Source organism: Perissodus microlepis, chromosome 7 (assembly GCF_051167445.1).
Source record: "Perissodus microlepis isolate ML-2025 ecotype Zambia chromosome 7, ASM5116744v1, whole genome shotgun sequence".
NCBI lineage: Eukaryota > Metazoa > Chordata > Actinopteri > Cichliformes > Cichlidae > Perissodus > Perissodus microlepis.
In genome coordinates this window covers 11132580-11160297 of record NC_140467.1, presented here as the reverse complement: position 1 = coordinate 11160297, position 27718 = coordinate 11132580, and the positions used below count along the sequence as shown (strand labels likewise).

The 27718-nt window shown below is 39.5% G+C and overlaps 1 protein-coding gene across 2 annotated transcripts; it reads left to right on the top strand.

Annotated features, from left to right (window-relative positions):
- chd2 (chromodomain helicase DNA binding protein 2) lies at positions 1-27718 on the top strand. Of its 2 annotated transcripts, XM_084933361.1 has the most exons (42): positions 1-223; positions 1649-1715; positions 1863-1923; positions 3964-4022; positions 5202-7070; positions 10658-10892; positions 11606-11692; positions 12940-13001; positions 13437-13553; positions 13914-14081; positions 14681-14820; positions 14912-15137; positions 15229-15329; positions 15576-15617; positions 15707-15885; positions 16984-17108; positions 17197-17413; positions 17498-17587; positions 17670-17860; positions 17964-18152; positions 18272-18434; positions 18583-18735; positions 19398-19469; positions 19823-19972; positions 20070-20218; positions 20304-20400; positions 20488-20580; positions 20716-20889; positions 22025-22194; positions 22309-22350; positions 22454-22593; positions 22684-22822; positions 22928-23078; positions 23351-23473; positions 23571-23693; positions 23832-23972; positions 24094-24210; positions 24314-24492; positions 24617-24716; positions 24796-24985; positions 25083-25329; positions 25856-27718. In XM_084933361.1, exons 5-42 carry the CDS (start codon positions 7009-7011, stop codon positions 26139-26141), a joined length of 5430 nt encoding a protein of 1809 aa, XP_084789487.1. In that variant the 5' UTR covers positions 1-223; positions 1649-1715; positions 1863-1923; positions 3964-4022; positions 5202-7008; the 3' UTR covers positions 26142-27718. The 2 variants fall into 2 exon arrangements, with proteins under 2 accessions (XP_084789487.1, XP_084789488.1); XM_084933362.1 differs by lacking the exon at positions 13437-13553 and having other exon boundaries at positions 2-223.

Genomic DNA, 27718 nt, shown 5'->3' with positions numbered 1-27718 from the left:
TTGGCTTACGTTGAGAGCAAAAGTGGGCAGAGCCGCTGAAGGATATCAGCTCAGGCAGAGGCAGAGAGGAGGACACACGCAGCAGAGGAGCAAAGCGTCGACGACGAAGTGGAGGAAGGGCTCAGCGATGCGGCTCAAAGACCCACCAAAACGGCGAAAATCGCGCAAAAATGCGGCACTGACCGAGGCAGATGACGGGGGATAGACACGGCCCGGGAAATTGGTAAGAACTTAAGAGTAATCATACATTAATAGCTGAAAAATACGAGCCAGGCGTGTAAAGCAATATGGTGGAAAGAACGACAGATAGGCGCAGTGTTGGTAAAAATGGCTATGGTGTGCTGTTAGCGAAGAAAAAAAGAAAACGGTCTGCAGAGTTTAAATTGCATGTATTTGTTTTTTAGTTTGTGGATTTTGTATGTTTGTAAGGGCAGTTTTGAGTTAGCTTAGTTTAGATTTTTGAAAGTGTATTTGTTCGCGACCTGTTTGGAGTTATTTCAACCTACGCATTTAAAATTTGCTTTGTCCTTGAAAGGGCAAATGCCCTTGTCTGAATTTGTTCGACAAAACCAGCAAAAATAAGCAAAAGTTTCGTTTTAAAAATGTTGTATCGGGAGCTGATTGATATTAACGCAACAACCTCAAGTACATTTTTTCTTATTTTCACAGTATTCGGTTTTTGAGGTTTTTCATCGAGTTTTAGATGAAAAAAATATTTAAAAATCGATGATTTCTTACATTTTATTAACACAGACCGCTCAGATATAGTTTGTAGCAAGATGTAACAAAGTATTATATACTCATTGCTTATTAATTAAAAATACTTTACATAAATTGTGATAAGTTGCTAAAATGTCCAAAATATGACTATTAACTAAAATCCTTTTATTTTAGACACCATACATAAACAGTACATAACTTGATTGTGAAAATGTAGGTTCTGTACCTTATAAAAGCCAAGATATACTTAGAAATACAAAATAGGGTGTTGGCTTTTAACCCTTTGAGGTACTGAAGGGAGAAGTCATTTAAATATTCACATAAATTTTCTTCTTCAAGTCACTTTACATCTGTAAATCATGTAAAGAAAAAGTTATGCTAGAAAGCTTCACCAAAAGTATGTGAATTTAAGGAAATTCTAAATTCTGTAATAAAATTAAATAAAGACATAAAATCATGTTAATATCTCAGTCTCATGGATGAGGTTGTTGATTTCTAAACATATAAAGGGAAATGCAACACATAATAAAAGCAGATGATATTTAGTCTTTTATGGCATAATACATCTAACTTTGACTATATCGTTAAATCCAACGGATTAGTACCACCCTACACATGACAAAATGTCCTCTTTAAGGTATTCTCTAATGGATGTTACTGTTTAAGACAAATTTAGTCGTGTTTCGAGTCAACAAAGCACGCAAAGATAAAACATTTTACTAAGTAACAACTAAATATGTAAATACTTATTTAGGGTTTTTGTAATATGGTAATATGTTAATAAGGTCTTGGATAATCCTAAAATATTGTTTTAAAAAGGTATTAAAACAGATGGCTTGCTTATGACTGGCTTGTATGCCTATGTAAGTTCTGATTTTTTTTAATTGCGACTTCTAGAATAATCAAAATAATGTTTTGTTTTTTGCAGGGATTCGGTGTGATGTTTCCCCAATGACGTCAAAGAAGAGCGGAGATTGCTTTGCCTTATCTAAATGGTATGTTTTATATTTGTACCAACCAGGGTATTTTGCGTAGTCTTACCATTCGTTAGTCTTTACTGTTGCATACCTGCAGCCAGTAGGGCGTGCTGTTGTCACAGTTCCTTTCTGAAAAAAGTTTTTTTGTTTTTTGTTATTTCAAAGGGTTGACATTTAGCCAACGTGATTGGAAGAATTTGAGTGATCCGTACTGCAAGTAGACACTGTAAGTATCATTTTAAGGCAGTTTGAGTGTCTTTAGAAGAATTCTTATAAGCAGTTTGAGCTTTGAACTCTTAAAAAAATGTGCTGAATTATTAAAAAAAAAAAAAAAAAAATCACAATAACAATTAAAAAAAAAAAAAACCTTACTAATTTGATTTTAAAAAAAGCAACGCTGTAAAGTCCACATTTATGTTTTTTGCTTGTACATCAGAATCATTATTAGGAAGTACCGCTACGTCTACGCTTCTGAACAAACACAGTTCTGCCCCCTAGTGTATGATGTAACACATAAATTCCAAATGTATAGAAGTGAGCTCACTTACTATGGATGGCAACGTTACGCGGTTATTTCAAAATAATTTTCCCTCCACTTAGAATAAAGTGTACTGCAGACACGTAAGATCACTTCGCACATTTTTATAGCTTACAGCACATTAATATTTAAATTGCTTAATATTAAACTGCTATTGTGTTGTTTTAAGAGAACATCTCTATTTGCAACACGTTGATGATAATTTTACAATTGACTAGCTAACATGTGAATAATCTTAAGAATTGTTCTTTTCATAACTCTTGTGTCAGATTTTAAACGATGACACCAATTGTAGTACATGGGCAAGAAATGTGTTTCGTGTGTGATCGTAAATTATACTTGAGCCAATGTTTTTGTAACCGATGTGTAAACGACATGCTTTGGAAACTTTAGCACATCATCATTAACGTTTCTGCTTTTAATGCTTTACCACTTAAGAATTTTTGTTGCATCTCATTTGCAGGTGTACTAAAACTTAAAGTGTTAAAAACCGCAATTCAACTCCTCTGGGGCAGAATTGTTAATCATTTATACCTAAAGTGTCACTGAACCTTTTCTTTTCCTCTGAACTTTTGTGTCTGGAAGCAGTTGACAAATTTTGCAAATGCTCCACATTCAATTACATCTTACATTTTAAAATGTTTGATAAATTGGGAAGCAAAATTCAACTAGAAAGTCACTAACTATAACATAAAAATGGTTATAGTCCCTGGATTGTGGGAATGAACGGGTCTCGTAGAAGTACTTGGAGCCAAGAATGTGACCATTTTGCATTTTGGAAAATTTCTTGCACAGATGGGTAACAAGTATAAGTAACTAAGAATTTTCTCAAAATGGAAAAAACTGATTATTTCCCATAAATGTTGCCAAACCAATTAAAGTGGCAACCACAATTTGTTCTCCGCACAGAAATTCAAGTCTTTCGGTGTCCTTTTCAGGTGTGATTTAAAAAAAAAAAAAAAGTATTCATTTATTAATCTTGTCTTCTAATCGTGAGAAGTAATTGTAAAAATCCTAAAATAAATCCACAGGTTAGATATCCCCACACACAGAACATAAAGGAAACACTCTCCAGTGAGCAATACAAAGTGTTTCATTTGATAGAATAAATTTGAAAAGAAAGAACTGCAATAGTTTTAACTTGCGAAGCTACTTGAGTTACACAGCACATAAATGTATCATACACCAAAACCTGAGTGTCTCGACAGTGACTTATAAATTGCCAAGTATTTTTTATCTGCATTAGATAAATTATAAGTCTGCAAAACGACTAAGAAGATCCTGCCAGCTCTAATTGTCATTCAGTCCAGTACATCTACCATATAATATGTACTTGTGTTTGTGTGTGTGTGTGTGTGTGTATATATATATAATAAGATCTTTTAAAGCACAAAATACTGATTTTACATTAACAACAAAGGTTGAAGTCAGTATGAGTTTAAATATGACCATTTCTCCTTAACCTTTATGTTAAATAACATTATCTTTCAAGTCATTATTGCTGTAAAGGTTGGTTTTGTTTTCTCAGAAATGCGTTCCTCACATTCAAATCATTCTCAACTGGAAACAAGGGAAATGAGTGTTTGGAAGCCATCTTTGACAGTTAGAATTAGCATTTATAGATTAAAAGGTCCAAGCACTTAAAGCTCATTAAAGCCTGTAAAGCTGGAAATCTTTCTGTGAATATTTTAAATGGGTGTCATTCATTGTTCCTCATCTTTTCTATAGTGGAGACAGAAGACACTGTGGAGAAGATTTCAATTTGTGAAGAAAAAGAAGACAGCTCTGTAAGTTCCTTTTTTTTTTTTTTTGACCTGATTGCGTTTGTCATGTGCTTTTTGATTGGCAAATTTAAGTTTCAACAGAATATTTACATTTAGATCCAGTTCAACTAGGTTTTCTTTAAGTAAAGTTTGTCCATGTTTTATGACTGACATTCACTTTTAGTTCTAAGAGGCTAGCAAAAAACAGCTGTGAAAATGAATTAACAAAGGGGAAGTTTGGGACGATAAATTTCATTGTAGGATACACACAACAATTTCATGTGGCTACAAGCAATTTTTGGGGATGTTGCCTGTATTGCCTCCTATAGGCATTTAATAAAAAAAAGCCATATTTACCTATATACTTAATTTTGCCAAATCTTATAGCTTTTCATTGTGATGAAAACCTGATAAAACAAGACCAATACCAAACCACAGTTACTTGTTGCTGAATAGTGGACAACTGAAAATGACCATAGTTTGAACTGTTGCTTTAACAGTTATTGGATGCTAATGTGTTGTTCATCTGTTGCTCATGTAATTGGTTAGTCTGGTAATTGATGAAGTGGATCATATTTTTCATATAGTAATATTTGCTTACGGACCTGTGTTGTGCTGTTTTACTCCTAATTTGTGTGAACATCGAAGCTGTTGCGTGAATAGATTGCATACGTAACTGATTGATGTGACTTTAGGTGCAACTCTAGACTCATTTTACTCCTGGTGGTCAGTTGAGGAAATGCTTTTCGCAAATTGCTGGAAGACCTATTCAGCCCATATTTCATTGTGCTAATTACTTTAAAACCCACACAATTTTTTTTAAAGCACTACAAAAAAGTACCACAGCCATTAAAGCTTGGGACCAACACAACATTGTCTTGGGTTTCATTGTAAACGTATCAAGAGTTACAAAGTTCAGTTGCGAACCCTATCGAATTTAAATTCGCATTCAGTACATCGCTATGCCATTTTATTACAGTTCACTTACTGTTTGTATCCTTTTTAATCAATTCCGCGTTCATAGGAACACTTAACTCTCAAAAAACAAACTACACCTGCACAGTGATCGCTAGCGCAGCTGAAAGCTAGCTACGTATGTTGCTTGACTGGCATAATTGTAATCTAGTTTAGGATACCTGGTTTTAACTGCTGGACATTGCACTGTGGGCTTACAATTCTTCCTTCTTTTTTTATCCTATCAAGACCCCATTCAACTGGATATTGCTGAAGTGGAGACTACGTTGTTTAACGTGAAGATGGCAAGTTATTTGGCGGTTAGCCAAATTTTGACAAGATGAAACCTTTTTCTGATTGGACTTTGACATTTGGATTTTTATTTTTTATTTTTTTTTACCTACAACATGGACTCTGGAACACCTTTGCTGGCTATGTAGTGGACTCGTTGAAAAGTTAACATTTGATTTTGGAAAGTCAGCCTTTTGTACATTTGATATTCAAATGTTGTTTTAAATAAAGTATGTGACCTCGTATATTTTTTCCTGGCTTTGTTTCATTAGCAGAGAAATATCAAGGGCACATTTGCAGAAAAAATTTGACAACGTTGAAGTACCTAAAGTCGGAAGTTCGTTTTTGTATTTGTTAATACATACAAAATATCACATTACTTTTCATTGGCTTTGTGTCAATAATTATCAAGGTATGGCCATAGAAATTGAGCTTCAGACTCGTGTTGGAATTTATCAAGTTGAATTCTAAGATAAAAGAGAAAGGAGTGATTAAAATTCCCCTTTTTCCATTTAATTAGCCCCACTGGTGAAGCTTAACTAACCCTAAAACACCTGAAAATACACTTCACTTGAAAGCTTTCTGGTCAGAGCCCAAATGGTTTCCAAAGGCTCTCTAAAATGGCTACTGGTCGTCCTTCTTCCTGCCTGCGCAGGAAGTGATGTAATTGGTGCAAAATATATACTTTTACAGCCTCTCAGTATTCTTACCTTTTATCAAAGGGCAAGAAAGGTTTCACTTTGAGGCTTGTGTCCTGGGGCAGAAAATGTATGTAAGTTCATATAAACGAATTTTAAAAACATAATAAAAGGGGAGGGACTTAAACATCACCTGAGTGTGGGGTAAATGGAAATAACGTCAATCAAAGGCAAAGCTTTCAGAGCAGGGAAGGAGCTCTAGATGGCGGCTGAGCCTTGGGAAGGGTGCCATGGGCTTTCGTTAGACCGTTTCTTTTGCCTGTTTTTCGTCCGAGACCGCTCGATTTTTGATGAAATTTTGAGGGCTACGATCGTGCGCTCGTGTTTTTAACGAAAATCTACGCGATTTACGCCGTTTTAGTGCTGTTTTTTTCGAGCCGTAGGAGCCGTCTGCTCCGGCGAAGTGCTCGTCGTTGTTTTCCATACTGGTCTCTGGCAGCCATGGCGCGCCTCCATTTTTAGTGTGCTGCTGCCTCTCCTCTGTCGCTCTCTCAGTAGATGAAGAATGCAAGGGGCCTACGAGCTTTATAGAAACAAGGCTGTTTTTGTAATTTATTAAGTAATTATCTTTATATCTTTATTTTTATTCGAGTCGGAGGCATATTTAAAGTGTTATAGGGCGAACGAGATTCTAATAGTTCATTTATGGACTAGCACCTTTCTCCACGTTGAATTGACATGTTTACACTGTGTCAAGCTTAATTTACTGTTTTTCTTCATGTTTAAATATTATTTTTCTACCGCTTTGTCTGATGACGCAGTTAGAATTAACGGCATGCGGCTCGATCTGTGAACTATATTGAAAGACATTCAAAGGCATTTAACTTATTGTGAGAGCACCTGTCGTTTTTGTGAGGTCTATTTAACCCAGCGATGTAAATAATGATCCTTAATTTCTTCGATTTGTTGCTTTTCCCCCTGCTCGTGTCGCACCGCCGAGGCTTTAGCTGCCACCTGAGCAAAAGCAATCTTGTGGGACTTGTATGATAGTTCATGCTTCCTCTTAACTTTTTGGCAGTAAATACCAGGACAAAAGCAACATCCATTCAGATTTTCAGGATACAACAATGATGAAGAGTAAAAGTAAAAAACAAGAGGATGAAGGATCGACTCAAAGCAATGCATCAAGGTATGAGCCTTATACTTTTCACCTTTTTTTTCCGTTTCTGCTTTGATTGTTTACGTTGTCAAGCATGGTTGATCACCTGTGTTAGATATGCGACGTGGTTTTGAAGACGTGCACTAGTGTCTTGAATGACCTTGCTATTGTTTAATAGCCACACCCTGATTTTTTTCCCCCCTTACCATTTCTTACACTCAATACTGAGGTTTCAGGCCTGTGTTATGGATCTTTGCCCACAAGATGCATGTGTTAGACCACTGGGAAAGCCTTTCCTCCTGTATTATTCTGCAAAAAACTTGTCACAGATGTCTTAATGTCCGTTCGCTATAATGTTATGACCTTGTCTTGGAGTTAGTACTGCATTGCACCATTTTTTTTTTTTTTAACTAACGTTGTTGATTTTGGGGTTTGATTTATTTCTGAAACAGTGCACTGATTTGTCATTGGACACTAATATATACAGTGTTACAACTGTTTTATATGTAACATACTTTACCAGATAGTTTCTGGACCATGCAAGTGCCCGCAGCTCTCACTTTATGTCAGTCTCTACTTATTTTTATTTTTTATTTTATTCTGTATTTACATTTTTTGCCAAATAGTTTAAAGTTTTACCACATCTACCTTTTAATACTGGATTACTTCTGTTTATTAAAAAGCCATTAAAGCTCAGTGGTTGTAAACAGTTTTTGTTTTGTTTTTTTGTTTTGTTTTGTTTACAGCTGCTAAAAGTAAAAAAGAGGTTATGTCAGTGTTCACATTCTTACATTATGTAACAGAATTTTAACATGTTTTTAAGGTGTTATTTTTACTTTCCTGTAAGAGCATTTTCAATTCGAACCTTTTTTTCTCTTATCCTCATGTCCACTACATTTAAATGATTATGGTGCTCATTTTATTTTGGGTATATGGATGTAAATGTATTTTTTGAACATGTATATTCTGAATGTTTGAAGCTAAACAGTGGTAATTTTTACTTAATCTAGCTTTATTTGTATTTCCTGCTAGGTTGATTGTAAAGGCCTCTGGCCTGGAGTCTGAATACTTTAACACAGTGGCATTTTCTTGCCTTATTGTCCACTTTTATTATTGTGTTTTGTTGATGTCTGCAAGGCCCTGTGGTCCTCAGGTACACCAAATCTTCGTATCAAAATCAGTGGAAACATCTGTTGATCAATAAAGATGTCATCAAATAATCTTGCATGGTTTGAGGATAATGCTGGGGTGACTAGCTGCTCTTTTTCTTTCTCGAAAAGAGGAGGATCTGTTTGTTCTCAGTGCATAAATGCTGTTTTCTAACAGTATAAGAATAACTGCCATGTTGTCAAAGCAAATACTGCGACCTGACCTCAATAGACTGTTTTTAAAAAAAGACATCAGTTTGCAAGCACCCTCACAGCATTACACTGGCTGTACACTGCAGTTAGGTTACATCACACTTGTAGTCTCTATGTGTGTGATCCTGTGGCAGCCATTTTAGTATTTTCCTCTAGTGTGACTGAAACGTGTCCTCTGCAGTGTTGACAGCCTGACTTTGTTAGACAGAGAGCTGAGCACTGAGCATTCAAACAAAGCAACCAAAATAACAACATGAGGGAAATCTATCCGGTTTGTGTAATTAAATGACATGAAAGTAGTATTTACATACTCTCCTGAGTCACAAAATGGCCCTTGCTTTGTGTACCCAGCTTGCTCACTTACCAGTATTAAAACTCAGCTCAGAACTACACAGAGGAGGAACAGGAAGACCTCAGATGCTAGGGAGACTGCATGGAGGGCTGTGATAGGCTAGGTGGCCACCTAGCAACACGCCAGCCAATAATAATTCGAGAATGTCTCTATGACCCGCCCATTCCTGACCTCACTTAAAGCGGAAGAAGCCATCTACTTCCGAGTTTTGTCTTTGAAGGAGCGCAACATAGAGGTTGTGCAAAATAGAAACAGTTTATTTTATGTGTATGCTGTAATAGCGTACTTTCAACCATTTTAATTGATTTTTGCCTTTAGCATAATTCCCATCGTCTAAAAAAGGGCACGAGATGGTTATTATAAGCACTTTCTCCATTTTCAAAATAAAAGTAATGATGATCATTAGACGAAATGACACCAAATGTTTTTAATGAAAACATTTATGGGACACGATGCCTTTTTCATGGTTTAAAATGTGATCCATTGTAAATGGCAGTGATTGCTTGAGATTTATGCCCAGCCATGCTGGGCTCTGGTGACACCTTGTGGCCAAAAAGATAACTGCACACAAATCTATCCACCGATAACCCCTGTTTACTGAAACTTCCAGCCAAAACCTATATGTTTACGCACAAGGCCAGTTCATTTGAATCAAAGTTGAAAGCGTCAGAAAAAATATTAATTTGATGAGATGTTTAAAATTCTTATTGCTTTATGCATTATAGTTTTATCTCCTTTTGGCTTATGAAATGTCTCTTTTTTTATTTTTATTTCATTGAATCCTTATACGTCTTCAGGCCTCTATAAAACTTTCATATGAAGTACAGCATAGAAGAACGTAGCTTTATTAAACTGCTCACAGCCCAAGCTGCCCTTAAAACATTTTAAACTGAAGAAATGTGCACTTGTGGTCAGAGCTTATAGTTTAGGATTTTTTGTATACGATTTAAATTACTTTCCACAGTAATTTTGCTTGTTTCAGTTTAGCTTTGATTTGTTTCAGTGTTAGTTTCTCTTTTATTGTATGAAGGACCCATGCCACAGGAAAAAACAAGTAAGTGCATTACAATAAAAACTGACAACTTTCTGGAAGCAGTTGACTTTAAGTCTTGTAGACTTCCAAAGTATCAAAGCCTCATCAGCAATATCATGATAACATATTCTTACCAGATTAACTACTACTAGTAGTAGTAGTAGTAGTAGTAGTATTTTTGTTAGTTTCCCAACTATATTGACCTTCCTTGTGACCATTCATGTGGTTTTAAGGGATTGAGTTAAAAGATTAGGAGTGAGTGATCAATAAACACTGAACAGTGACCATTCTTGCAGATGGGTGCGGTGCTTCTGTAAATTCTTTGGTTGTTTTTAATCTTTTCTACGGATGAAATTCACCTATTTATTGCATTTTCTAATTATATATTTCTTGTGGTAATTCGTAGCTTTGCATTATGCCACAGGCATTTAGAGGATGGCAGAGTGGAAAAGACTGATCCTGCTAAATGTGTTTGACCCAGTTTTAATGTATTTTAGTTGTGAAACCAGGTCTGTTCACTGCAGGCCTGTTTAAAATGCCTGTAAGAGGATTTATGAGCCTTGGAGAGAAAGAGGTTATTATAAGATGGTTAGCTGAGTAAGGAACATGGAGCATGATGTAATGAGGCTTCTGCTTCCTCCCGGCCAAGTCACGAATTACTGATGCCATCCAGCTTTTGCAGTTTCGCTGTGCCCTTCATGTGGGGGTGTGCTCTGAAATTTAAGACTTTCTTTTTTATTTATATAAATATTTGTTCTTTTTATTGCTGCCACCGACAACTCCTGTTACTGCCATGATGCTGCACATAGCTCTTTGAGCAATAGCCCATCATTGACTGCAAAGTCAAATGAACATATTCTTTTTCCTGTAGCATTTCGGCTTCAGAGGAATCCAACCGCTCTGCGTCGGAGTCGGGAAGTCAGTCAGAGAGCGAACATGGCAGTGAAAGGAGGAGATCGCACAACTCCGAGTCAAACAGCTCCTCAGAGTCAGAGAGTCACTCAGAGTCAGAGAGCGAATCTGCAGAGTCCAAGTCACAGCAAACCGCAGCAGAGGTCAAAGACAAGCCAGTTAGAAAGAAGGAGCGCCTGGCTGATGTGAAGAAGGTAAAGGCCATCGGAGACTTTCTGTATTCAACCAGATTGTACTTCCTGCCCTTTCACAGTGGTGATGGAAATGACTTAATTCATGAGCGTGGTAATCTGATCATGAAGTTGTGACATGCAGGAAACTTGGGCTTTAGCTCTCTGCAGTAAAAGCTTTTCTTTATCCAGACTGTCCTTCTATCTGTGTCAGGCTCTTGCTGTGTCCTAGGTCATCGTGATTATGCAATGTGCTCACATTACTCTCCCACAGACGTGATACAGACACTCAGCCGCAAAGATTATTTGAATTTTAGGTGGAGCTGGATAAAGGCTATTCTTTAATGATATAAATCCTTGATAAAGGCCATAAAAGGTTACAGTAACAATTAAGAGTCAACAGAACAATCGATGTTCTGAAAAATCCCAGTTAATGTTTAACTCGTGAGCGAAGATTTGCTGCTTTTCTTTTCTCAGCTAATCGTAAACTGAATATAAGTGTACAGTCGTCGTTCGTCTGACAGAGCTATGCATTTTGACGTGTCACAGTGGCTTGTGGATGGTTTGCAGCAATGACTAAATGAGCTGAGGCAAAAATCGACACACTCATCGTTACTTTCAGCCCTGTAGTGCAAGCTTACAACAGCAGAGTAGAAAAGACGACATGTTACATTTACAAAAAGAAATACAGAAACCCCGTGGCTTCTTTTATAGCATCTGATTGTTTTCTTTCAAAGATGTGGGAAGAACATCCAGATGTGTACGGTGTCCGGCGGTCCAATCGGAGCAGGCAGGAGCCAGCTCGATTAAACATTGGAGCTGGGGTAAGCAGATGTGAATGAGCAGTACTGGTTTGCAGTTATCTGCATTGACATCAGCTGCTATAAACAAGCCATGCACGCCATCTAGTGGATGTTTTGTAGTGTTGGTCTGTTTGACACTTATTCTCTCTGCCAAGGTGGTTATTTTTGGTAGCATTTGCATGTGTGTTTGTCTGTAGCTTTAAAGATTGCAGTGAATTCTGATAAAATTTTGTAGAGGTACAAAAGTGGCGTCATTGTTAGCGGTACATACAGATTTGCCTTACAGCCACCAAGATCTTTAAGGTCAACTTAACCCTTTATCACCCAAGTTGCATGCAGGCCTAATGAACTTATATTGTCATTTTGGCTCATCTTTCAGGCAGCATTTGAATTACCTCTCTAGCCCAGAATGATTGAAAACTTACGGTAATCTGAAGAATGCTTGATAAAATCCATGGTTGAGCTGGGTTTTTGTGGGTATTGTTGTTGCCCAGCTGGGCAGGCAGACACCCAAGTTTGTGAATGCGACAACTCGAGAACAAGACGATGTTGGATTTTAAAATTCAAAATACAACAGGGCAATCTGCTAAAAATCTTGGACGAGTTTGAATTTTAGTGACCTTGAACTTGAGGACAGAAATAAAGATTTCTGAAAATCTTGTAAATTTCATAACTCAAGAACGAAGAAAAATTCATACCACACACCTATCGGCTAGTAGGCTGATGGGTAGCGCTAGCACAGCAGTTTGTGAATGCCTTGTGTTAGCGTGACACACCGAATATCCCTGAAAAACTCGTCTTTCTGAAACCGTCCGTTCCCAATTTTCTCTCATTCCAATCAAAATGATTGTCATATAGGCATATAGGATATGTTTTATGGGGATTGTAAATGTCATGTTGCTGTGGACCTTTGACCGGTTCTTCAAGGTCAAATAAGGTGAAACTTGCATAAAATGTCTTATCTTTAAAACTACGCTTAAAATTCTGCTGCCTTTGTTTGTATTGGCAACATTTATGAAGTGATTCTGATAAATGAGGATTCTAAATATCACATTTCAAATTTTCATCCAAATATCATGTAACATTTGACCTGTGATTTCACTTTTACATTTCACATCTGCTTTTCTTTCAAGTTGACCCCAGAATGCTTTATTTCTTTAAAGAAAGTATTGTTAAGGGAGGGAGAGAATAAGCTGCCTTGGTGGAGGGTTTGCGCTGTCGGGGTGCTTCTTGTTATTGAAATGTTTTTCTGCTGGCTGTTCTTGCAGGGCAGCAGTGAGTCTGAGAGCGAAAGCCCCAAAAGGAAAACCTCCCGGGCTAAGAAAAAGGAGTAAGTATAGAGACTGTCAATACCTTATTGAGGACTATAATCTCACCATTATTTCATTTATTTATAATTTGTCAGTACAGCACAATATTGTTTTCAATATTTTTGAATTTTCATGACACGTGCACTGAACTCAACCCATGTTTTTAGAGTTCATGTCAGTTAGTGTCATTCTGCTGCCAGCCTGTGTTCATATTGTGAACCTTATCATTTAAAGCTTATTTTAAAATGGGTATCTGTTTGTCTCAGAATGGGCTCAGTTAGTTTTAGCCAGCCAGGTGCTGTTCGACATTAAAATCCAATTAGTGGCTCAACCCTGGTTTTAAAAAATTGGGCTGTGATGAACACCCTACGGCCATTATTTTTTTCAATTAAAATCGGTAAAATGGCAAAGTCATGGGCGTGGAGGGTGAACTTGTGGCATTTCTTTGTTGTAAGAAATATCTGGAAAGATGATGACTCAAATGATGAAGAGGAGGAGGAGGATGCTTCCAACAGTACAGACAGTGAGCAGGAAGAGAAAAAAGTTAGATCCAGACGACTTCCTGCTAGAAGGTAAGAGTGAAGTGAAGCCTGGCCATCAGACAGCTACCCACTGGGCATCTCTAAATCATTTCATATTGTGTGAGCGAGCTGATTGGTTTGACTTTTCTTTGGTTTGAGTAAAAATGTTTTAATGCTCCAGCCTGATGAAACTGTGACATGTCCGAACATCTCATTTGTTTTTGCTCAAATTGGCTACAGCTGTGCTCTGTGTGAAATGCTATTGGCTGCTTCAAGCTTTTAGAATCACCTATGAAACAATCAGAAACCAAAAAAAAGTGTGAAATGAACGAGCCAGGAATTTTGGTTTAGCGTGTCTAAGTGGATTTTGTCTTTCTTTCTTTTGTTTTTGTGTTTAACTCTGTTTTACAGGCCTCAGGGCAAATCGTCAACAGCCAAAAAGCAGCTCTCTCAGAAGGCGAAGAAGTCCCGGAAACAGGAGTCGTCGGCAGAAGAGGACGACGACGACGATGACGATGACGATGAGGAAGACACTCCAAAGAGGCAGACGCGACGAAGGGGTGCCACAAAAGTCAAAAGGTGAATTGCTGAACCTAAAGTTAAGGATATTTTCTTAAAAGTAATTTAGAGTTTTCACCATGACCAGTGTTATTAACCCTTTATAAGTGTCCGCACTCACTTCAATGGCAGTAAAATTTTAGCCAAATGAGATTGAGAAATGTATTTTGATTTTGCATATAAAGCCAGATGAGTTACACTTACATATCAGGAATTCAACATATCCCAGAATGCCTTTGCCTTTCATTAATGGGTTTGTAGAAATCAACAAAAAGTGCACACAACAAAATAAAATTATAATCCAGACGCAGGTGCTTTATCAGCTGTTCATAGCACTTCCAAGAATGGAATATGTGTCGTCAGTCTTGCTGTATGAGCTATGAAGGAAGTGATATTATTTTTCTGGGATTTTTTTTTCCCTCTTTCCTGTAAGTCCTACCGCAGCTATATATGCATTTTATTTTTATTGATGTATATCAAGTTTAAATGCTCCAAAACTGGCACTACAGCGTGCAAAAATGTAAAGATAAGTGCTGGTGTTAAAACGGGTTGAAGTGCAGTAACATTTTTACCTCGCATGCACCACCTAATCTTCATCACATCTTTCTGTTGTGCTCTAGTTATAAAGAGGACCAACATGACTTTGAAACGGACTCTGATGACCTGATCGAAATGACAGGTGACGCGTGTGAGGAGCAGCAGGACGACGACAGCGAAACCATCGAGAAAGTAATGGACGCCAGGACTGGCAAAAAAGGAGGTGATACTTTTTTACTCGTCTCATTATTTTTAAACCTATATTCACTCAAATGCTTTCTGTGGAGTCTAAAGGTCAGCGTTGTCTCTTGTAGCCACTGGGGCTTGCACTACTGTGTATGCCGTGGAGGAAAATGGGGACCCGTGCGAAGGCTTTGACCCCGAGAAGGATGAAGGGGAGACTCATTACCTGATTAAGTGGAAGGGCTGGTCCTACATCCACAACACGTGGGAGAGCATGGACTCTCTGACACAGCAGAAAGTCAAGGGGATGAAGAAACTGGAGAACTTTAAGAAGAAAAATGATGAACTGAACTCATGGTGAAAATCCCGACCCTCGCATTTACACAGAATTTCTTTTCAAGTGTGCACCACCCCTGAAATTCACCATCAATTTTGTCTGTGTTTGTAGGTTGAGGAAGGCGTCCCCTGAGGACATTGAATTTCATAACTGCCAGCAAGAGCTCACCTCTGACTTGAACAAGCAGTTTCAGTTTGTGGAGCGTATCATCGGTAAGAAATCATTATGTTCTCGCTTTTGCAGAAAATAGTTTCGATGTAAGTTGTGGGCAAACTATATTTTTGCGGCGACTGTGGCTCAGGAGGTAGTTAGGGGTTTAATCCCTGGCTGCTCCAGTCTTGGTGTGCGACTGTTAGATAGATGGTGCTTGTATGAAAGTGTTTGTGCATGGGTGGATGTATGAATATAAGAATAAGAACCAATTAATTTACCATTAAAATTATTTTTGTTATTAACAGCAACAAAAACAGGAAAGACACCAGGATCCTCTGACTTCCCCTGTAAGTTGCTAAACTTTTTCCCCACCATCTCTGTTAAAACCGTTCTTGTTGCAATCATCTTTCTAACATTTTTCTCATTCAATGAACAGCTCATAGTCATAAGACTCCGTCCTCCAATGAACCAGAGTTCCTGTGCAAGTGGATGGGTCTGCCCTATTCCGAGTGCAGCTGGGAAGATGGAGCTTTGGTTAGAAAGAAGTTTCAGCACTGCATAGACAGCTTCATGAACCGAAACTCCAGCAAAACAGTTCCCTCTAAAGACTGCAAGGTAAGACTGCAAGGACTCCTATCAAAGCACAGTTTAATCCGACCCCACGCATTAGGGCGAAACAGTTCAAGGAAAGCGTAGGATACTCACACTCATGTGACAAGCGACCAATGGATTGTCAAGCCACATTTGTGACTCCAAAACAGCTGTTCCTGTAACCACAATTAAAACCTTTTGGGAAGCAGCTAGCAGGAATCCTTCCTCAAGCACCTGATCAACAAACTCTGATGTGAAGGAAAGCGAACCTTGTTGTTGTTCAATCCACTCCTGTTTGTTTTACACAACAAAAGTCTGCACTAGGCCTCTAGAAGTTTTATTAAAACATGCAGATGATCTGTCAACATAGTCTGATACACGTTTAACTTATACAGCTTGCTGTATAAGTTAACTGTAAGTTAACGGCAGCCGTCCTATTTTACATGGATTCGATACCTGCAGCAAACAGGGGTGAGTCTGGGTGTACTAGTCTGGGAATGGGGTGTACTACATCTGATTAATTATAAGGCTTTCATAACATTTTTCAGACTGAAAGTTAAATAATATAAAATATTGTATTAATTAAACTGTTAATATTTGAAAATATAAAAATAAAAGCTTTTTTTGTGAGCCAATAGAAATATACTTGGGCTACTTTTTTATACACATCTGATTTTATTGACTTTGACCTTTTGATTGTACTTTAGATTATTTATATATTTTTGCATTAAAAAATGTAGAAAAGAATGTTTTCTTTAAAAAATTAAATTTAATATTGCATCTCAATACAATTGAAAAAGGGTTAAGTTGTTTTATTTGTTTATTTTTTTGACAGATGTTTGCATTAAAACATTGCAATTTCTGAAATGGAAACCAATGAGAAAAGTTTTTCCCATCCAATTAATCAATGGAATAATCAATAGATTACTCGATTACTAAAATAATCAATAGCTGCATACCAAGTGTGCACAGTAGAACGTGGATCCTACTGAGTGCTATGAGTAATTGTTTGTAAAAGCCCAGTAACTACAGGTCTGTCTCTTTGTTTGTTTTGTCTTTTTTTTTAGTTTTACGTGAGCTTGTTTTGCTCCTCATAAATGGAGTGTGTTTCTATCATTTCAGGTATTAAAGCAAAGACCAAGATTTGTTGCTCTGAAGAAGCAGCCGTCATATATTGGGGACTCCAACCTTGAACTGAGAGATTATCAGCTGGATGGGTTAAACTGGCTCGCTCACTCCTGGTGCAGGTAAATAAATATAACCAAGGCCGCCCCCTTCCCCTCCAAATATGATTTTACAAAGCCTGCATAACTATCTTTTTGTCCCCCTCCGTAGGTGCAATAGCGTTATCCTCGCTGATGAGATGGGGCTGGGAAAAACCATCCAGACAATCTCCTTCCTGTCTTACCTGTTTCACCAGCATCAGCTCTACGGGCCCTTTTTACTGGTGGTGCCTCTGTCCACGCTCACTTCCTGGCAGCGGGAGTTCGACACCTGGGCCCCTGACACGAATGTGGTGGTCTACCTTGGCGACGTCATGAGCAGGAAAATAGTAGGTCGAATTCGAATACTTCTGTCCTCCTGCTGGCTCTACAAATAGTTGCATACTTTGAACTGGTGCTTCTGTGTTGTGCAGATCCGTGATTATGAGTGGGTGAACCATCAAACCAAAAGAATCCGTTTCAATGCACTACTAACCACTTATGAGATTCTACTTAAAGACAAGGTAGGCTTCTTCTTTTTTTCTTTTTTTTAAATGAATGTTTATACTTTGAGATAACTGACGGCATCTTAAAATTTGACTCTAGGGGGTGCTCGGAAACATCAACTGGGCGTTCCTGGGCGTTGATGAAGCTCACAGGCTGAAGAATGATGACTCCCTGCTCTACAAAACATTAATGGAGTTCAGGTCTAATCACAGGCTCCTCATTACCGGCACGCCGCTACAGAACTCGCTCAAAGAGCTCTGGTCACTCTTACACTTCCTCATGCCTGACAAGTACGTCCCGATTCACACTTTTAGCATTCTACTGAACAAAAGCGGGGTAAATGGCATCCTGTGTGACACGAGTGGCATTTCCTGTATCTGCTGTGCATCGTAGGTTTGACTCCTGGGAGGATTTTGAGGATGAGCATGGGAAGGGAAGGGAAAATGGCTATCAGAGTCTTCACAAAGTCCTTGAGCCTTTCCTGCTCCGGCGTGTCAAAAAAGATGTGGAAAAATCTCTCCCGGCCAAGGTGGAGCAAATCCTCCGTGTAGAAATGTCCGCACAGCAGAAACAATTTTACAAGTATGATTCTATTTCTTCCTTCTGTAACATTTATAAATTTATAAATTTCTTATAAATGCCATTTGTAGCGGTTGCATTTCTCTTCTTCATTAACTTGATTTGTTCCTGAATATTTCCAGGTGGATTTTAACAAGGAATTACAAAGCTCTTGCCAAAGGCACCAGAGGCAGCTCCAGCGGCTTCCTGAACATCGTAATGGAGCTTAAAAAGTGCTGCAACCATAGTTTCCTCATTAAACAGCCCGAGGATGGAGACGCTGAAACGCAACAGGAACACCTGCAGGTATATCTCAGTGTGAACCCGATTTAGCTCCGAGCGTCACCCCAGGATAGCTCTGCTCTGCAAAAGAGACTAGCTGCAGTTTAACACAGGAAGAAAACACGGCTCTTCCTGCTCACTGATATTTTGCGTTGACTTTTGTGCCTTCTAGGCTCTGGTGAGGGGCAGTGGGAAGCTGGTACTGTTGGACAAGCTGCTGACCAGGCTCAGAGAAAGAGGCAACAGGGTCCTAATCTTCTCCCAGATGGTCAGGATGTTGGACATTCTGGCTGAATACCTGTCTAAGAAACGATATCCGTTTCAGGTAAGATTTGAAAAACATAGGAGGCTAATGTTAGATTTCACTAAGGATTGATTGGTGTGGTTATTCAGGCTGTGGTGTTCAGTTTTGTGATTTCTCCAGGGTTAGGAGGGCAGTGATGCACCTCCTGTGAGATGCAATTTCTTGCTTGATAAGTTGTTAGAGATCAGGAGGACCTGATGGAATATAAAAATGAAGCATTTTCTGAAGAATTGTTGGTCATAACCTTCACCATACATTTGGTGCTGTCGCCTTGCCTCCTGTTCATGATAACTACGCCACCATCAGTGGGAACATCAGTGAATAGAGGCAGGCCTCAGGCTTTGACTGTTGCTTTTATCGGTGTTTACAGCGAAAGTGCCTTTGGGGATGGCTGCACTGGGCAGATTAGACTCGGCATCAGATGTCAGTGTTGTTGCACGCATACTTCTCCGGGCCTTAGAGTTCATGTGTTTATTTATATCAACAAGTTATTTTCTACCGAAGACCAGACGGACTCCTGCAAGTCACTCGACTCGGGTTGTTTTTGCTTACAGTCTTAGGCTGTTGTGGTCAGTTTAAACATATAGAGTCAGTGCAATGCGTGGCATGTAAGGACGAGTAATGCAGAGGTTGGCGGGAAAATCTTCAAAGGGTAAATCTCTCTTTGCTTGTCTCCTCTTCAGCGGCTGGACGGCTCCATAAAGGGAGAAATCCGAAAACAAGCACTTGACCACTTTAACGCAGAAGGCTCAGAGGTATGTAAATAAAAGAGTTTCAGTTTTTATTCTAATATTTTAACAACGTAGAATACACTTACAGCAATTTCTTTATTATTGGCTCAATTGCTGAACGATGACCAAATGTTTGGGGCATAAGGCACGTGGGCTCTAATGCCCTTAATAGCAGAGTCCTCAAGTGCACCCTGGCCAGCTGGACCATTTCCTGCATGTCCTCATGTTTCCTGGGCTGCTCTTTATTGCACACACAGAATATGGCAAATTTGGTGAAGGATATAGTTTATAAATTATACAATAAGGCCCAAATAGCGCCATTAGTTAGTTTCCAGTTGCTCACATAATCGTTTCTGTTGTTTTTCTTTGTTTTGTAGGACTTCTGCTTCCTTTTATCCACCAGAGCTGGAGGTTTAGGTATTAACTTGGCCTCGGCAGACACCGTCGTCATCTTTGACTCTGACTGGAATCCTCAGAACGACCTGCAGGCGCAGGCGAGGGCTCACAGGATTGGTCAAAAGAAACAGGTAATCTTAACGCTCAGGTTCACGTCTGTAATCGTAGGTGTGCTTTGTAACTAGTGAGATTGTTGTATAAAAATGTGTCTGCGCTTTTCCCTCATAGGTGAATATATACCGACTTGTCACGAAGGGAACAGTGGAGGAGGACATTATCGAGAGGGCGAAGAAGAAGATGGTTTTGGACCATCTTGTCATTCAGAGAATGGACACGACTGGTCGAACTGTTCTGGACAGCAACTCAGGAAACACAAAGTAAGACTGTGAGAATTTAGTAGTGAGGGTTTTAGGGGATGTGGACGTTCTTTGTGTGATTAACACTTTTAATTTGTTTTAACAGTTCAAACCCATTCAATAAAGAAGAACTGACCGCTATTCTCAAGTTTGGTGCAGAAGATCTTTTCAAAGAGGCTGAAGGCGAGGAGTCTGAACCACAGGTATCAAAATGGGCGAATAAGCTCGTGTGTGCTTAAAATTGTTTTCACATATTTGGGAGTTAAAACAGACGATCTTTGTTTCTATAGGAAATGGACATTGATGAGATTTTGAGGTTGGCCGAAACCAGAGAAAGTGATCAAGGCTCAAGTGCTACAGATGAACTTCTGTCGCAGTTTAAGGTATCTGCAAGCTGTTACGGCATCCTCAAAGAACAACCCAATTTATTTTATTTTTTTTATAAAATACTGATCAAAATTGTCTCTTTTTTTTCTCCCCCTCTCTTTTCTTTCTCTCTCATCGATGTGTCAATGCAGGTGGCCAATTTCTCCAGTATGGAAGAGAGCACTCCAGAGTTCGAGGAGAAGCCCATTCCAGAATGGGATGACATAATTCCCGAGGAGCAACGTCGCAAAATTGAAGAGGAGGAGAAGCAGCGGGAGATGGAGGACATCTTCATGCTGCCTCGAAGCAGAAGCTCTAATAAGCGGGTAGGAAAGGTTATTTGTGAAAGCAGCACTGGTCTCTGTTTCATATTGCACACATATAGAAGAAAGAGATGAATGACAGCATCTACCTAACAAGCTTAAGCTTTGAAAGCTTGCAAGACTATGAAATTGTTAACTTCCACAAGACAATTGAATCTCCCACACTGCATGGCCAAATGGAAGAGCCCTCTCATTACTCATCCAGCCTCCATGAGGGCCTATGAATAGTGAACATACAAAGTTAATCAGTTTGGTCTTATTAAAAGTTCAGCTGAAGTTTATTGAAGCAAGATGCCCCTCTTCTGGGTGTTGATGTGAGGTGTAGGTTAAGCTTTCAGGCTTTGCATAGTGCTTTTCCCACTGAGTACCTCCCAGCTGATACAGTGTAGCATCGACCGAAAAGAAAAGCTGGAATTGATGTAATGTTCATTTGAGTGACTATAAGGGAGACAGGTGTGAAAATGCAAGGGGCATGGGGTATTGAAGGTGGATGAGTTTAAATACCTGGGGTCAGCCATCCAAAGCAGCAGACAGTGCACGAGTGAGTTGAAGAAAATTGTTGAAGTTGAAGATTCCAGGCAGGGTGGAGATGAGTGATAGAAGGAAACCAGCAAGGCTATATAAAGTGTGGTTTAGAGATGGTGGCACTGACAAAAAGACCGGAGGCTTAGCTGCAGAGGCAAAGATTTCATTGTCCAGGACAGGATTAGGAACGAGTACATGAGAGGAAGCTGGAGCTGCCAAGCAGGAGTAACACAGGAAGACCTCAGAAAAGATTCAAGGATGTAGTGAAGGAGAACATGAAGGGGGTTGGTGTGAAGAAGAAGATGTTAGGGATAGGGTGAGATGGAGGCAGGTGATCTCCTGTGGTGATCCTTAAAGGGAGCAGCTGAAAGAGTAATAATGATGACAGTTTTCAATTGTCTGGTTTTAGACTTTGCGTTGGCTTTATGTCGACATTTTCTTTGCATTATGTTTTGCATTTCCATTATTTTTCCTGCATCACCCTTAATTGTGTGAACCCATAGCCTCGTGACTGAGTATATATTATGGATTGTGTCACTATTACACATAAGAGTTACAGAAAACTGGGGAAAAAAAAGGCAGCTGCTCAATATGTGGCTCTTTTGGCTTTCAGGCTCAGGCCAATGACAGTGACAGTGATGTGGGCTCCAAACTGAAGCACCGTTCATCAGGCTCTGAAAGTGAGACCGATGACAGCGATGATGACAAGAAGCCAAAGAAGCGAGGAAGGCCAAGAGCTCGCAAAAACAACGTGGAGGGTTTCACTGATGCGGAGATTCGCAGGTAAAACTTCTCCCGTGTGTTGTTTTTCTTATTGTTCTTAAAGTGACATTCGGTTTTCTTTGAAAGCATCTTTTCGTCAGCACAATAAAAACGTATTCATAATCTCATCGTCAGGTTCATCAAGGCATACAAGAAGTTTGGATGTCCACTTGAAAGGTAAGCCTGTTGTCACAGATGTTAAGGTAGCAGTAAGCAGATTTTTATTTATTTATTTATGTTTAAATTCTGCATATTTATTTATTTATTTTTGTGTGTCCAGGTTGGAAGCCATTGCCCGAGACTCTGAACTGGTGGACAAATCCATCGCAGACCTGAAGAGGCTCGGTGAACTGATTCATTCTAGCTGCGTGACTGCAGTGCAGGAGCACGAGGAGCACCTTAAAGAGAACCCAGTCGAAGGTATGTCACTTTTAGTCATTTAGCTAATAAAGAAAAAGTTTTTTGAGTGGCAAAAATGAGGAAGCATCATCATTATTATTATTATTCCAGCTAAAGGTCCTGGGAAGCGACGAGGAATTAATATCAAGATCTCAGGAGTGCAAGTCAATGCAAAGTCCATCATCCAGCACGAGGAAGAGTTCGAGCCGCTGCACAAAGTTGTGCCCTCCAACCCAGCTGAGAGAAATAAGTAAGATATCACTGTAGAAATAAGAAGGAACACAGTGTCTTGTATCATGTTGAAGATTTGATGTTCTGTTGTGGATTAAAACTACCAACACTTTGCTTCTGCCAGGTTTAAGCTGACGTGCAGGGTGAAAGTGGCTCACTTTGATGTAGACTGGGATCTGCAGGATGACATTCAGCTCTTGCTCGGCATCTACGAGCACGGCTTTGGCAACTGGGATCTGATCAAGACTGATTCTGACCTTAAACTCGCCGATAAGGCAAGCGTCACATGCTTACTTTTACTGCTAAGCTGAAAAGCAGAGTTTCAGTGTAGAAGACAGCAAAAATGACACAAGCACACGATGTAAAATAGTTTTATTATAAGCATTTAAAGAAAAATGGCTTCATGGAGCTATTGTAAAAGCTTTCGAAAAAGCTGTTTTAAGTTCTTTCCAGTTTAATTTCTGTCTTCATATTCACTGCACTCCTTATGGATATACAAAATTTACAGATTAATTAAAGAGTCTAACAATAAAATCTGTCTGTACAGATTCTTCCAGATGATCCAAGCAAGAAGCCTCAGGCCAAGCAGCTGCAGGCGAGGGCAGAGTATCTTCTCAAGCTGCTTAAAAAAGAACAAGACAGCACAGATCAGGCTAAAACCGGGGAGGAGGTGTGCTACTATTAATCACTATCTCATTAACTTGGATTTGCATGTACACAAAGGGACTTTCGTTACCTCAGCCTCACTCGTTGTCTTTTCCTTCAAGGTCAAAGTGAAGAAGAGGAAGCCCCGGGTGAAGAAGGAGAACAAGATTCTTAAAGACGAGCAGGGAAACGACATCTCTTCCCCTCGCCTGTCAGACAACCCGTCAGAAGAGGGCGAGGTCAAGGTCGGTCAGACTGAATTATACTTCTTTATGGATGTTAGAGGCTGCGTGTGGACGCAGGCCTGCCTGCAGTACATGTAATGGTAGTAAAAGTAAATAAATAATGACTAATGACCTGCTGTTATATATGTTTTTAATCAGGAGGATGGAACAGAAAAGTCCACTGTGAAGAAGAGACAGAAGAAAAAGGACAACAAAGAGAACAAAGAAAAACAGGGAACTCCCAAAAAGGAAAAAGATGGGGACAAAGAAAAGAAGGGTGCCAAGCCCAGAAAAGAAAAGGTATTTCAGAGACGCTGATAACCTGAATTTAAGTGCCTTCCTCACATTTACACAGGCTAAATCGGACAGGATTTGTGCTTTAACGTGCAGCTGAAGAATGTTTTGATGTCTGACTTTTCAGGCTAAAGGAGCCAAAGGGAAGAAGACTCAAGGTCCAGTTCATATTACAGCTGGATCTGAACCAATTCCCATTGAAGAAAAGGAGGACGATGAACTTGACCAGGAGACTTTCAGTATTGTGAGTTTCTTCTTAGCTCTTGTGAACAAATCACATTTATGCATTTATTTTTTGAATGCCCAAGAACAAAGCATTGCATTAATCATCATCTGTGTGTTTGTAGTGTAAGGAACGCATGAGGCCTGTGAAAAAGGCCCTAAAGCAACTGGACAAACCAGATGAGGGTCTAAGCGACCAGGAGCAGCTCCAGCACACACGCACATGCCTACTGAAGATTGGAGACCGCATCACAGAGTGCCTTAAAGCTTACAGCGATCCCGAACACGTCAAAATATGGCGAAGGTGAGAAATTAAAATTTAAAATTAAAATTTTCTGTGTGTAACTGAACATGACGATTGTCTCTTGAATTCTGCTGATTGTTTATTTATTTATTTATGTTATTTTTTTGGGGGGGGGGTTGGACAGAAACCTCTGGATTTTCGTGTCCAAGTTTACAGAGTTTGGTGCAAGGAAGCTACACAAGCTTTACAAAATGGCACAGAAGAAGCGATCGCATGAGGAAGAGGTGAGCAACTGTTTGGGGTTAAACCCGACCCGTTATACTGTGGCTAAGCAGCGCTGAAATTATCCTGTGACATTTGCAGAAGGAGCAGAAGAAGAAGGAGGACGTTTCAGGGAGAGTAAAGTCATTCAGGCCAGAGCCGTCTGGTTCCAGTCGAGACTCCACGGGGACTCAGCCGTCCTCCAGATCTGCATCGCACTCCACTCAGCCAGGACCCCACGGACACCACAGAGAACCGTACAACGCTAACAAGCGGCACTTTAGCAACGATGGTACGTGTGTTTGATGATTATTCAAAGGGAGAGAAATCAGACATCGGTCAGTTAATGTCAGCTTGCTTGTGTTTTTTTTTCTTTCTTTTTTTTACAGATCGAGGAGACTGGCAGAGGGACCGTAAATACAGCTACCCAGGTAACAGCAACTCATCGTGGCAGGGAGATCGGCATCATCCCTATGACCCTCATCGCTATAAGGACCACTACGGTGATCGGCGGCCGCACGGAGACCCCTACCGCAGCTCGGGCGGTTACCGCAACAACTCCTCTCCTCGAAAAAGACCATACGAGCAGTACAGCAACGACCGGGACCACAGGGGTCACCGACCCTACTATGACAGGTGAGTTTACATGAATATGGTGACCTTCAGAGGCGAGTAGATTAGCCAGAAACTATACTCGAGTAAAAATGTTTTCACTTTGTTGAGAGAAGTCAAACTATGTAGCTACTTCAGGTTTTGAATACAAAAATGAGGTGGCACCAAAAATTCCTCTATTCAGGAAAAACCAGAATAATTAACAGACAACAGGAGGAAATGGGAAAAGCGTCAGGCTCGATGGTAACACCAACATCTGTGAAGGGATGTCTAGTATCAGGTGACTTATTTAGGCTCATTAGGAGATAATGGGGCAACATTTTAGAGAGAGCGCTCTGTTTAATGCAGGTGTGTTCACTGTGCATAATAAGCTCTTTTCTCACCCAAGTTACAGAGATGTTAGCTCCATTAATAATTAGATTAATACTATACTAAATCACAACACAGTTGCCTCAAGGTGCTTAATATTTTAAGGTAAAGACCCTACAATACTACACTGTAAGGAGAACCATTGTTTCTTTAGTTTAACGACCTTTCAACTATATTTCAGGCATCCAGACCCCAAAAGAAGACGTCCTGATGACTTCCGCCCTAACTACCACCAGGGAAGAGACGGTCCTCTTCAGGATTTCAGGAGGATGCCGGACCACAGGCCTGCAGGTCCTTCAGGGCCAGATCATTACAACAGGCCGTTCCACCCTGAAAAACCTCCTCCACTTCTAGACCCTCGTTCCCCGCAGGCTCAGAAGTCGCCGCAGGACTCCCGCTCTCCACTGGAGAGGCCCGGAGAGCTGAATGCCATGGCAGATCCGAACTGGAACAACAGGAAAACTTAAGTCTGCCCAGAGCAGGCTGAAAAAACTCATTTTTAAGTGTTTAGTCCAGGGTCAAAGCCACATGCTGCTGCTGATGGACAAGTCTGGACTGGCCAAAACATAAGCTCACAGTTGAAAAGGGAATCAACACGTACCCTCTTTACCAGCAAAACCAAACTATTTTTTGCTCTTCCCCGCCCCCGACAGTGACTGTGGCTCTGAATTTGTGCTGTGAAGGAAGAACTTTGTTTTCTGTCGTAAAGATGGAAAAACAAAGAACCTAAAACATGCAATTTTATTTAAACGAACTCATCAGTTAATCACGGAAAGACTGAGTGGCGCGCTCATGGATGCTTAGTCCCATGGACTATTATTATATAAAGAAAATTTAGGATACAAGAACTAAATCTCCATGATCTCCATCCTAAAAGTGCCTGAAGGTGTTTTGGCCTTTTTGAATGGTAAATGTATGGGATAATTCCCAAAGGAACCATGACATGAACTTTTATTTTTGCGTTTAGCTTTAAGTGCAAATGATGTCATAAGAAGGTTTCCGTACGATAGAATGTGTACCGTGTTCTCACCTGCACCTTCAAAATGTTTTGTGTCGAACATGTAGCCGAACCGAACCATGGGAGTTTCACCATGCGGGTTAAAATGAGATCTGTTGACACTTAAATGACGAAACAAGCCAAGTTGTTTCTTCTACAAGCGCAGCGATGGTTTTTAACAAAGTCACACTTCTCACGTGTTTAAAAAGGAAAAAAAAAATCATTGTGTAGTAGTATAAATCATTGAAATCCTCCTGCTCTGTTGACTTTAACCACTTTACTGTTAGTAGGCCCGATGAATTGAAAGCTTTGGAAGCAGTATTTATTGCAACAACTTGTACGAAAGTTTATAACACTACAACTTCAATCGATCCCTGATTATCAGTATTACGATGGTTAAATACTCAGTTATTTCTGGGGTGGGGGGGAATTAAGCGACATAAGCTTCTTCTTCTTTTTTCTCCTCTCTGTACTTAATCGTTTGGCAATATTTTTGTTCTTGAATTATAATTAGGAAGTTGCTGTTGAAATTTCTTTGTGTTTATTGTCTTTAGTCACTTTTCCTGTGCCAAATCTGACCCTGCTCCACCCCCATTTTTCTTTTTTTTTTCCTACCTTTTTTCTTTGCTTCTCCGTTTGTGCCTTATTTACGTCTGTATTATCAAACTGTATATCAGCTCATGAACAATACGGAGGGCTCACGCAGGCACATTTTTAAGTACAAAATTGTAATTCTTTGCAAACTGGTGAAGGGACCCACTCTGGTAATTTGTGTGCTTTTTCCAAAAGAGTTAATGATTTGAGAAATATATTTAAACAAGAATATAAAGGAAAATCAAGCGTCTTCTGTCCAGGGGTACTTAACCGATTTGTTACAGTGAGCAGCCAGCCCATGTTTTCTTCCACATCAAGCAAGCTACAGTTCCTGTATCATATGTTCTTTAAGAAAGTCTAAATAATTTATATTTGTGACAAAAAAACCACTCTTAGTGAGAAATGTGTTGTACATATGTTTGGACATATGTAATAAACTTTGTTACACAATGA

Bases quoted from the DNA above. Each gene is read 5' to 3' on its own strand.
- chd2 (XM_084933361.1), top strand. From the start codon at position 7,009: ATGATGAAGAGTAAAAGTAAAAAACAAGAGGATGAAGGATCGACTCAA. The intron at 22,823-22,927 runs GTAAGATATCAC...TGCTTCTGCCAG, and splicing joins AACCCAGCTGAGAGAAATAA to GTTTAAGCTGACGTGCAGGG. The intron at 23,973-24,093 runs GTATTTCAGAGA...CTGACTTTTCAG, and splicing joins CCAAGCCCAGAAAAGAAAAG to GCTAAAGGAGCCAAAGGGAA.